The sequence below is a fragment of the Nesoenas mayeri genome, assembly GCF_963082525.1.
Source record: "Nesoenas mayeri genome assembly, chromosome: 1".
NCBI classification, from domain to species: domain Eukaryota; kingdom Metazoa; phylum Chordata; class Aves; order Columbiformes; family Columbidae; genus Nesoenas; species Nesoenas mayeri.
Window position 1 is genome coordinate 58,811,581 of NC_137541.1, and position 12,054 is coordinate 58,823,634.

The 12,054-nt window shown below is 52.2% G+C and overlaps 1 protein-coding gene across 1 annotated transcript in view; it reads right to left on the minus strand.

The window, feature by feature from the left end:
* RFX4 (regulatory factor X4) overlaps window positions 1–3,255 on the minus strand; it is a gene marked incomplete at both ends in the record, with an annotated part of 92,318 nt that extends 89,063 nt beyond the window's left edge. Inside the window, one exon of the mRNA XM_080349205.1 lies at window positions 3,213–3,255. Coding sequence (XP_080205331.1) covers window positions 3,213–3,255 — 43 coding nt within the window. The remainder of the gene's footprint in view (window positions 1–3,212) is intronic.
* Window positions 3,256–12,054: the final 8,799 nt, after the last annotated feature.

The following is a 12,054-nucleotide window of genomic DNA, read 5'->3' on the forward strand; positions in this document are numbered from 1 at the left end:
ATACTCGGGATCTCCCACGAAGTCCCCCGCCCAAGCCGCCCTCCGGGGCTCCCCGGGTGCCGGCCCCGAGCACACACCCCACCGCCGCCTTCCCTCGGCCGCCGGTGGGCTCTGCTGGTGGAGGTGATGGGGTGCCCGTGCAGCGGTCCCCAGCCCGGCTGCTCCCGGGAGGCAGTGGACACGGAGGTGTCGGGGTCTGGTGAGGGTGTGGGGTGAGAGCTGAGCCCAGCGCAGGGCAGGCGGCAGGCGCACTCCTGCAAGCCCCAAAAGCCAGACAGGGCCCCCCTGGGGCGACCCCTTTGTGCCCCACAGCGAAAGGGCGGGCGAGCGAGTAGGGGCTGCAGACTTCCCTCAGTGCTCGCCGGCTCCCGGCCCGGCACGGGGGAATCACGGGCTTTAGAAACTACGCCTGGGCGGGGTGTGGGCAGGTGCCTTACCGAGTTAACGGCGGTGAGGGAAAAGATGCTGCAAATCACCCCAGAAGGGTCTGTTTCCCCCCCCTCGTGGATGTCCCGCTCCCAGGCCCCGCCAGGCAGCGGGAGAACCGCGAAGGCAGCCCCGCCAGCGCTGCCGGGGCCGGGACCGCCGCGCCGTGCCCGGGCCGGGCCGTCGGGGTCGGGCGCTGCTGCGGCCGCGCTGCCGCTGCCCCGCGGGCCCCGTCCAGCCCGGGCCCCGGTGCCCTGCACTGGACGGGGAGCAGCTGGGGTGCGGGTTTCCGTGCCCCTAGACGGCCAGAAATCGGTTTAGGTTTGGTGACAGCCCCTGTGGGTGACTGCTCGGGTTAGGGAATGAGTTAAACAGGGATGAAAGCATATGGTACTGCTGGGGGAAGGGGAAAGAACCGAACCATTTCCCTGCCTTAAAATTAGAGCCGTGGCTGATCTGATCTTTTTTCTTTTTTTTTTTTTTTTTTTTTTTTTTTCATCCTGCCGCTTTAGGAAAAAAAATGTTAAGGAGAAATTAAAACATGACTGATTTTTTTCAATGAAGCCATATTTCTCCACAATGCAAAAGGATCTTTACATAACAACTGAAACTCGGGAGAAAAGCTAATTGGATTAAGTCCTCTGAAAAGGAGGTTAAGGTGTCTGAATGAGACAACTGCAAAGCTCCACTTTTCCTGCCATCTGTTTAGCAAGACTAAAGTGTTTTCTGATTAATATTATCTTAATCAATCATGCTGCCATTTATTATAAACATACTGAATTTCAGGAACGAATATTAGGGGGGCTCAGCGTGAGGATGGACCATTTTGAATGCACAGATAGAAAACCCGAGGCTTTTTTGTGTTTGGTTTGTTGTTTTGTTTTCTTTTGCTTTGTTTTTCTTTTGCTTTGTTTTTCTTTCTCTAAAGACCCGTTACTCCCGACAACGAGAAGTTGCCAGCAGTGCCCTCAACTCCGCCTCGGCAGTGCCGCTGAACAGAAGGACAACTTTCTTTTACACCCTAGTAACTCCTGCACACGCTCTGACATGAACACAACGATTCCTTCCCCGCCGAACACTTGCTCCCCGTAACAACCCCCCGGGTTTTGTCTCGGGGCCCCGGCAGGAAAAGTGGCCCAAACCCGGCTGGTGTCGCCGGTGGCCAGCGAGGGGCCGAGCCCGCCTGGTTCGCCGAGCCCCCGCGCCGGGACCACGGCAGGAGCAGCCTAACAGGGCCGGGCAGCCTCCGCCCCTTCTCTCTTGTTGTTTTGTTTGGGTTTTTTTGATCAATATTTAAATTTTACAAAATGCCCTCTGGGCCGCTTTGGGGAAGAGGGGTGGGAAAGCCCTCGCTGGGTTCGAGGCGGCGGGGAGCAAAGAGGCTCCGGGGCCGGGGCTGCCCTGCTCCGCCGCCCCTTGCCCCGTCCCCACCCGCAACAGCTACACCTGCGGGGCGCCGGGCGGCCCCGGAGGAACCGAGATGGAGCTGCGGGCGCCGCGGGGCAGCGTCGGGACGCGTCCCGCCGTGGCCGTCGGGGAGGCGCGGGGGGGACCCGATTCAGCTGCTGGCTCGGGCGAGGCTGGGGCAGCCCGGTTCTCCGCTCCCCGGCCACCTCCCTGCCGTGCCGACCGTCACAGCCGGGCACGGCGATCGCAGCCGGCACAGCGGCTGCAGGAGGGGACAGGGCAGGTCAGGAGCCGGGGAGCCGTCCGTCCCCGGGCCGTGCCCTGCCCAACCTGCGAGCTGTCCGCCTGGGAAACGCCTGGGCAGGATGGGAGGGAGGGAAGGCGGGGAGTGTTTTCCGTTGCTAATAAAATGAATTAAAACCGCAAAGGTTATTGTGGTGGCTGCCTGCCCTTCGCTGCATGCGGGCAGGCTGGGGCCGCTCTCGAGACAGAGCCTGGCGTTGCCGCCGGTGGAAACCGGTGGAGACTGTGGCCGGGGCTCACGGGCATGGCCGGCGGGAAAGAAGGGGCCGCCGTTTCGGGAGGCTGCCGGCTGACAGCCGCCGTGGAAAGACCTAGGCCTGGGCCTTGCCCCCGGGAGAGCCATCGCCCCGCGTCCCCCTGCCGCGGCTCCCCGGGCCGAGCCGGGCGACAGAGGCGGCCGTCAGGTGGCCGGGCGCGGGCTATGGCCCTCGGGCGAGTGGCCCCCTCCGCGGGTCCGTCCCCCTCTCCTCCTGCCCGCGGACTGCAGCCGCCCTTCTCCCATCCGGTTACCGGACTGTCCAAGTCATCGTTTGAGGGTGCGGGGGAGAGAGCCACCCTGTCCTTCACCGAACTCCATCCCCTCCAAAGCAGCCCAGCCCTGGCTCTGCCTGCGGGACAAGATGACCTCGATATTGGGCTCGCTCTAACCCCAACAACCATCTTCCCTAATAAACCTCTTTTCCTCGCCATTCTGAAAGGCTCCGCTCAAACCTAAGCGAGCGCTTACAACTAAAAGGGGGCAGGAGAAAAGTTTGCCGGCCTATGGAGGAGAAAAGAAAGGGAAAAAAAATAATAATAAAAAGAAGAAAAGGAAATAAACCCCACTTTCTGCTCCACCGTATATGCAAGTGCAACCTCAGGGCTCCAGTCCAGGGGCGAGAGCTCCCCCTGATCTCCGTGGCCACTGCACCCCCCGCACCCCGCTCCTCCGCTCACGCCCGGCTCATCTGCCTGCGAAGCTCGTAAGGCGGACGACATCCCCCCGCTGCCTCCCGAGCTGCCCCCGCCGCCACGGTCAAGTTGAAAAGTCCTCCCTGGAGTGCGAGAGGAGCCCGCTGCCTGCGGGGGGGACTTACCTGTGGAGTCCATATCGGGTTCCTCCAGCAACCCGCAATGCATGCTCTTCCCATGGACGGGACGGGAGCCCCAAGGTCCCGGGGTGTGGAGAGCCCCTATCTCAGAGATGCTCGGGGGAGAGAGGGAGCAGGGTGGTGGCGAGGGGGTGGGGAGGGAGGATAGAGGCAGATAGTTTGGGCGGGGGGGGGGAGGGTGTAGCGCGGGAGAGAGGGACACTCCGTAATCCAGCAGGGCAAAGCCAGACCCGTCAAAATGTTTGCGGATGTTTCATGGGAAAAAGCATCATTTTATAGAAGCCCTGATGGGAGAAATGTCATTGATAGGCCAGCCAGCCTGATGAATGGCTGCTACTCAGATGGGGATGTGGCAAGGCTCAATGTGAAGCCCATTGTGATGCTGTTTTGAATAAGAAAAGCTTTCCTCCAAAAAGGGGGGCCTTAGATCTACGCAATCCCAACACTTCGACTTCCCTCTTCTATTAGAGCATTAGAAACGTTTTTCTTATTTAAAGTTCCAGCGGCCTTTCCACTCCTCCCTTCCCTCCCCCAGCCCCCACCCAAGGTCCTTGGCTCATTACAGTCCGAGATCAAAATTGGCTTAGATCTTCAAACGGGCACTAGGTTTGGGGTTGTGCTCTTTGGGGCAGCCGGGTGTGCGTGCAGCGCCGCCGAACTCCCCTCCTCCTCCTCCTCCTCCTCCTCCCGGTGGGCTCTGGGTTGGGATCCTTCGCGGGCACATGGCGTTGGAAGCTACACAGCTTCCCAAATATCTTGTAAGCATAGCTTATTGGGGAAAAAAAAAAAAAAAAAAAAAGAACGATGTGTGTGGGTAAAGGAAGAGGCGGGAGTGAGGGGAGAGAGAAGTTGCCAGCGTCTCGGCGAGCGGTGCTGGAGTTGCAGATCTATGGCAGAGACTCCCCGTGCGTCTCCCCGCGGCCCCGGGGGGCGAGGGCAAGGCGGGGTGGGGGCCGCCCTGCCACTGGCCTTTCTGCCAGTGGAGAGCGGCTGTCCCGGAGAGCTTTCCGTGGGACCGTGGGGAAAGAAGGGAGGGGGTGGATCCCGGTGGACAAGAGAAACGAAGAAACAAACGGGTGCGTTTTTAAACTCGTGTTCGCTTCCAGCTTTAGCCCGAGGATGCGAGGATCTCTTTTTGAGTTAGCACGTTGAGGGGGGAGCAGGGGGCAGGACGGAGGCTGGAAAAAGTTGCTTATTCTGCATGCGGTTGTGTGTGCTGGAAGTGGAAGTAAAAGTGCAAAGCTAGGGCTCTGATAAAAGTGGCTGGTTTAGGGAAGGAAAAGCTGTGATTAGAATATGAATAGAGCTCCAGGAGAGGAAGAGAAAGGGGGATTATAGCTGAATTACTTTGACCATGGACAGAGCCAACGTTTTCCACTCTTCTCCCCCTTTCCCCTCCCAACACCCAGACTACCCCCCTTCCCTCTCCCCTTCGGAAAAGAAGAAAAAAAAAAAAAAAGGAAGAAAAAAACCCCAACCACCAACCCCACACAGCAAAACAAGCGGCGAGGTTGCTACGGAAGAAACCCAGCGCTCCGCCGTGCCTCCGCATCCCCGGGCGGGCCGGCAGCGGGAGAACCGGCGGTGCTCACCGCCCCGCGCAGCCCGGCCCTGCGGGACGGGGCCGGGTGGGCAGCCGGGAGCGGCCGGTGCAACTCCCCCCCAGCCCCTCAGGCCGACTTTTAGCGCGGAGAACCCAGGGTGCCTAAAGAGTAGGCGGGTAAAAATCATACCGGGGTGAGACAGTGCGAAAACCGAGCCGGCAGCAACTGAATAGCGCTTGAGAGCGCGTCAGGGAACCCGATCTGCCCGCTCTGCCCGCGGTGGGGATGTGCCCGGAGAGGGGGAAGCAAGGCCCGGGGACGCTGATACTCTCCTCCCGCTACCCCCCATCCCACCAGAAAACAACCGCAACCCATAGCAAGGGCTGTGCTTTCCCCCCACTGCCGTGGCTTTGCCACTGGGGAAGAACCACCCCTCGCTTTCTTCCATCACCCGTGTGCTGCCGGGCTGGCTCTGCTCCAAACGGCAACGCACCGGGCGCCCGACGGGGTGGGCACGGCCGGCCCTGTGGCCGCCGAGCGTTCCCTCGACGGCGCGGCCCGCGGCTCCTGCTGCCGCGGCCACCGCCCGAGGTCCGCTCCCCCCCGCCCCGGCCTTCTCCGCCCGCGGCTGCTCGGGCCTGCCCGGCCACCTGCCCCGCAGCGGGACGCCCTGACACCGGCCCCCAGCCGTGCCAGACCGGCACTCCTGCTCTGTCAGTCGGGGGGACAGGCGCTGCCCCACCACCAAACGCCCGTGGAGGCCGCGGGGTGTGAGTGAAGCTGGTTTTGATCACCAACGCCAAAACAGGGTTGTTCCCCGCTCCCTCCTCCTCCTTTTATTTTTGTTTTTCTTTTCCCCCTAAGGTTTTACCGTGGAGTGGTGTGAGTCCTGAGGGGCGTCCATGGGGTAAGGGACCCTTGGGGCCTGCCTGCCCTTTTTGGGATAAGCACATGCCCTGCGGGGAAGCAGAAGCATCATGAAAACGCGAGGGACAGACGTTTCTGGCCTTGAGCAAGGCTCGTCTCTGAGGCATCATGAAATCAGCGCCAACTTTAAAAATTAAGAAATGCTGACAGGGAGCTGTCTGTTTACCTGGTGCCCAAATGACTTCCAGCCACAGCCCTGGTCTCCATCGCGAGTGCTCTGTGTGTATGGAGAGCCAGTCATTACCAGTTTAAAACATCAAGGAACTGCTTCTGTGCTGTCAGTGTCCCAGAGATGAGCAAAATAAAAACACAGGACATGTGAACACAGGGATATGTTCTTCCTAGGGGGATGAGAAGGATGGGATTTAGCGCAGTCTGTATGTCTAGAGGCTTGGGCTCTTCTTTGACATGACACAAAGATGTACGTTCTCTATAGGTGATGATGCATGGGCAGGATCATCACCAGCACTGCTGTTAGACCAGAGGTACTTGTTGCAATCTGCTTACTCCCTGTCTCTCCAGGTTGGTTCCCGTTTCCACATTCTTGTGGAATATGTCAATGCTGTTTTCTTCCTGTTCACCTAATCCCCACTCAGTGTGTCTGGTCTCCTTGGTGTACTTCCACAGCTCAGTCATCATTACTTTGCTTTGCCTACCTTTTTAAAAAGCATCTTGTGCTTCTGGATATCCCTCATGACACTTAATAAAAGACTGTACTCTTCCAAAAGTGTGGAGCATCTCCTCCCATGAAAACCAGGTTTACTTAATGTGCTACAGGTTGGAAGCATTGCAAGCCACTAGCCTTCTTTGAAAATGTAGGCTCCAGGATTTGATTTTATATAGAATATAGGAGAGGTCTTGGCAAGGATGCAAAGAGTATACAATTGGGAATTTTCACTCCAGGTTCATGCCTGTGCAGAACATCTACAAGCCATAAAATACACAGCATAACCCTACACTGCACCAGCTGATGTGTTTTTAGTGGAGAGGGACTCTGTTGCTATTGTGAAAGGAACACCACTTTTATTCAAGAACGAATACAACCTTGTACTGGTGCATGGAGAGAAGAGCAGTGTCATCAAGGGAACAGAAGACACATTCCAGACTGCCTCCAAACTGCCCAACACCTGGAGGTGAAGCTGTCATATCCTTTTAGATGACCAACTGGTTACCAGTTTCTTTTGATGGTTTAGCAAAGCAGAGGTATGCAGGAGGAATGACAGTTCTTATCAACTTATTGCCCTGATAACTGGAGCTCTCTCAAAAACACCTTTGCATCACTGTCTTCCACTCTGTTGTCCATTTTGCCAACAGGCCGCAGACACAGAAGCTTGTCTTGCCATAAAAAGCTGCTTATGCTGTTACTAGGCTCTAAACGTCAGTACTAGACTCTAAGATGAATACTTTGGTGGTAAACACCAATAGGAGGTTTTCAACAAAAGAAAATTGTCGGCACAAGAACAAAAAAGTATAAGCTGTCATTAATTTAGCTAGAATATCCAAGGCAACTTTAGGCTGAAGATCCAGAGAAGTTTACTCACAGACTAGCAGGGACAAGAACCTGCATTAGTTTTAGGGACAAGTGTGAATAGCTTGTGAAAGGAGCCATGTAAAATGGTTTTCTGGAACATCATGGATCTAAGTTCTGTGACCCAGGGGATCTTTTTGGATCCAGCGTATCTCTGCACAGACTATAAGATCGCTGGCAGCAGCCAAATACACAGTGACACTTCATGATTTTCGCAGTGACTGCAGTCTGTGAGTCGTTCCATATTTTCTTACTTGCCCAAGCCAGCAGCTTTCCGCCTCTCCAAATGAACACACAGTTATGTCCACCCTCCTTCCCAGCTCCATTCCTCTGTTTCTGCTGGGCAAATCCCTTGGAAGAAACAGAGAAGGATCTTGTTTCTGTATTAGCTTCCCTTTCGCACTTATCTTTATTATCAGAACAGGAAATGTTAAATTATTTTACGTATATTAACACTCGTGAAGAACCTATACATATAGGCAAAGGACACGATATGGGGTAAGCTGACAGATGGTTCCTGGAATCAACTCTGTGCATGTGCTTGGGGAGTGTGATGCTGACAGATGTAGGAATTGGAAGAAGAATATCAAAAGGCTGCCTAGGTAAACACATGCACTGATTCCTTCAAAAGGCTTTAATTGACACAAGCACTGAGAGAAAGTGGCTGGGGCAGGCACATATGCAGGTATCCGGCAGAAAATGAGCAGAACAACTGAGGCATGCAAATGGTGGATTGCACATACACCGGGCAGGGGGCACCTTCTTTTTAGTTTGAAAGAAAAGTAACATGAATTGCAGCTGGTTTGCTGTAGCTACAGACAAGTCTGAATCCAAGTTTTGTTGAAGGTAAGCATAGGTCAGCCTTAAATGATTTTTTTTTTTCTTTCACTAATGTTTGTGGAAGGAATTTTGCTCAGCTCCAGTTCGCAGGTTCATGGAGCAGTGCAGTGCCAGTGTTGCCAAAACGGGGACCAGTGAAAACATCTTTTTCATACTGGTCAGTTTCAGCCTGCATGGAGGAAGGGAATTCACTCTTCTGGGTAGCACTGATGTCTGTACAAGTCCAGAAGAACCTCTACCCCCAGGGCTGCTGCCCAGAACGCTCGGCCTGGGGGATTCTTGCTGACTTGAGTATGAGAAAAGGGCAAGCACTCATCGATCTCTGAGCTTACACCAGATTTAGCTGGCTTTTGTTGTGTGTGGCTGGTACTAGTTACCAGAGGATTTGTACTGCGTGTTGGAAGAAGAGCCAGCCCTAAAAGCTATTATAGACAACAGACACAGAAAAGATCCATTCCAGACTGCATCTAAGCTGCCGAACAACTGGATGTGAAGCTGTCATATCCTTTTAGATGACCGACTGATAATGAGTTTCTTTTGATCTGCCTGGAGCATGAAGAATTACCTTAGGTGCCTGCCTCTGGCTGGCAGGGAGAGGCCTGAATACAGAGTTAAGTTTTCATTTCACCAGGAGTTCAAGGGAAAATAATTTCCATTATTAGAAAATAAGTTTCTCAAAATAATAGAACTTTATTGTCTAGCACACTGATTTATTTTCTTGGATTTTGAGTTATTTTTCTGTTTATAATGTGTTGTTGTTTGCTAAGTCTGAGTGGAGAGTAACTACCACACACTGTCTGGAATGATAAAGCATATGCATAGGTCAAGTAGCTCCCCAAAACTCATGCTAATGAAAAGACAAAGGCTCCGCTGCAGTTAGCAGCAGGGAATTGCTCTTGTTTTGGAAGTAACATGCTGTTTATATACTGACTGGGAGGAGGGGACAAAGACATTCACAATGAACTATTGGAAAAAATATGTGGTCGTTGGAACCACCTCAGTTGTACCTGCCCCAGGAAATACACAAATGAATGGGCAGTTGTAATTAAGAGAAAGATAGGGTTGTTCGAGGTTTTTTTCCCCAGCAGCAAGATGCAAGAGCAATGGGCTGCTCACAAGCTTGGAAGAGTCTTTCAGATGGAAGAAAGGCCCAAGTCCATTTACGGGGTACCCAACAGAAAACTGTGTTGTTGACTTCAAAACAGGAATAAAGCCATATAAACCACCTTTTAAATACTCGAACTGCAAAAAAAATCACTGTATTGGCTCTGACCCAGGTTTGGAAAGTTCAACTGAGACTTCTGGCATTCTGGGATGTGTGTTCATATGCACGGAAGGCAGAAAGGGTGTATTTGGTGACATCCAATGGTAGGACAAGGGGTAATGGGTTCAAACTGGAACACAAGAGATTCCACTTAAATTTGAGAAGAAACTTCTTCTCAGTGAGGGTGCCAGAGCACTGGAACAGGCTGCCCAGGGGGGTTGTGGAGTCTCCTACTCTGGAGACATTCAAAACCTGCCTGGACGCCTTCCTGTGTAACCTCATCTAGGTGTTCCTGCTGCAGCAGGGGGATTGGACTAGATGATCCTTGAGGTCCCTTCCAATCCCTGACATTCTGTGATTCTGTGATTTGTCTCCTGGGTCCAAACAATTAGTTCTTAAATGATTGCTGAGAGGCAAAACTGATCCACTGGCCAATCATGCAGTCTTCTCTGCCTGGAAGAAAAGATTCTGACTAGGGCTATGTACACAGGGTAGAGTAAGACTGACAGAGCAGCCAGTCCTTACTCTTGCACCTCTCTACCCCTTCCCAAAGAAAGAATTACTCCACTGAAACTGGTTGTTCCAGGCTGAGATGAAAACATCTCATGAGAAGGATGAGCCGAAATCAGAACGTGGGTTCAAACATGCTCAGGTTTCTAGCAGAGTTTAGGTCTAAAACATGGATCTGTTTTCTGGGTTTCTGAGCTTCAGGCACAGAAACTGGAATCCAGATCTTCACCGTGCCTCGCACACATTAAGCCTCCCAGCACTGGTCCAGCTAACAGCAAAGAGTCACCATCTGGCTGGGTTTTACGGTTTGATGAAGTGCTTAGTTTTAAGGCAAGCACGTGTCTGGCACCTGGGGACTGTGGAGTCCTGATCCTAGTTCTGGCACCGTCTTCCTGTGGCCCTGGGCAAGTCATGTCCTCTTCAGCAGAGGGAATTCATCAAGTGCCCCACGGCCCCACTGAATCGGCGATGGGCTGTAAAACAATCCTCAGCTCTGCACGAACAAGAGGCCTCTCGGCAGTGCTGAGCCAGTCTCGTGTCATGGACCAGAGATGCTTGCGCTCCCCACACCGCTCCTGCGGTCACCAAACAGGGGCTGCAAGACAGGGAAGACAGTTCAGGGCTTATGCACCCTTGTGTTAGGGCCACCCTCGCCCTCAAGTGCCTCGAGACAAAGTACAGACACGATTTCAGCCCCTCTAGCTTGGTTTTACAGCTGCACGACACCATTGATTCTTGCCATCAGGCTTTACAGGTGTGCGCTGAGAAAGGCTTGCAAGCCCATTTTCAGATGCACAGCACTGTTCATTAGTTTGCCATTTGTTATCACTGACCGATTATACTTCAGTCTTTTTATGTTTTGAATTATGACGTACTCCCATTTTGCTATAAACCACAGATATTTTTCTATTTACATTAGAAAACCTGAGAAAAGACACATGGTAATTTATCATCATCATGATGAGTCTATGTTTTTCATCGATTTTCCTCCCTGTTTAAGCAACAAGTAGAGAGTCCAAAGAACTGAAAGCTCTCTTTTGCTTACAAAGAAGCTTCAATGTGTAGCAAACTCTTAATGAGATATGGACATGACAAACAAAAACAATTGTGCTTAGTTGGAGCCCTTTACTTTCCACATCTTAAAATTATTAAATCTCAGTCTGCCTATATTTCATATTATATTCCCTTTGAGTGCCAAAATTTGCCGGTCTGGTTTCATTCTTCTCTATAGTTTGTTTTTTTAGTTTCTAAGTTTGGAAACATTTACCTTAAAAAAAAAGTAAAAAAACTTGTAAGGGTTATGTAAGTGATTCAAAGCGAGGCTGTTTTGGATGTCAAGAGAATGGGACCAGACTCCTTTCAGTGGTGCCCAATGACAGGATGATGGGCAATGGGCACAGACTGAAGATGGAGGTTCCATCTAAACATGAGGGGAAACTTCTTTACTTTAAGGGTGCCCAGAGAGGCTGTGGAGTCTCCTTCTCTGGAAACATTCAAGACCCACCTGGACACATTCCTGTGCGATCTGCTCTGGTGAACCTGATTTAGCAGGTGGGTTGGACTGGATGATCCCCAGATGTCCCTTCCAACTCCAACCATTCTGTGATTCTGTTTTTCTGAACTCTGAACAAGTGACCTATCTTGCCCACAGTTCCAGAACTGGCTAAAAGACCCATGCTTTGCTCTCCCCCACAGCATTCTGCAGCTCAGCCCTGTCTTCATCCTGTTTCTCACAACAGAACAGTAGAGCTGGACATGTATGGCATTTGAAGGAGTAGCTTTTACTTAACATCTTTGTTTTGCAGTGAAATAATGGACTTGATTACTGAATTCTAGACCTGTATGGTTCTTACCTTTTAATAGCATTTCATCCTTTCTGTGCAAAGTAAATGGCAACTTATACCATATGGAGTTAGATATCTCTTCCAACAGGAGCACACACCTCCAGCTTATCTCAGAAAGTGGACTGTACTTTGCATTTCAGCTGTGACTAACACTAGTGACCTTGATACTGAATAGCATTTCTAGAAAGCCTCTCCTAGACACTAAATACAAGAGATAAAGAAGTTGCAATGGAATAAAAACTTTATGGCAGTTTTCAAGCAACAGCTCCTTGTGCTAAAGACTTAAGATTTTGTCAAGTGTGGTTCAGATTACTGTATCGCTTTCAGCAATTTGGCAGAGTCAGGGCAGGGTTGATTTGGGCCAGTCCAG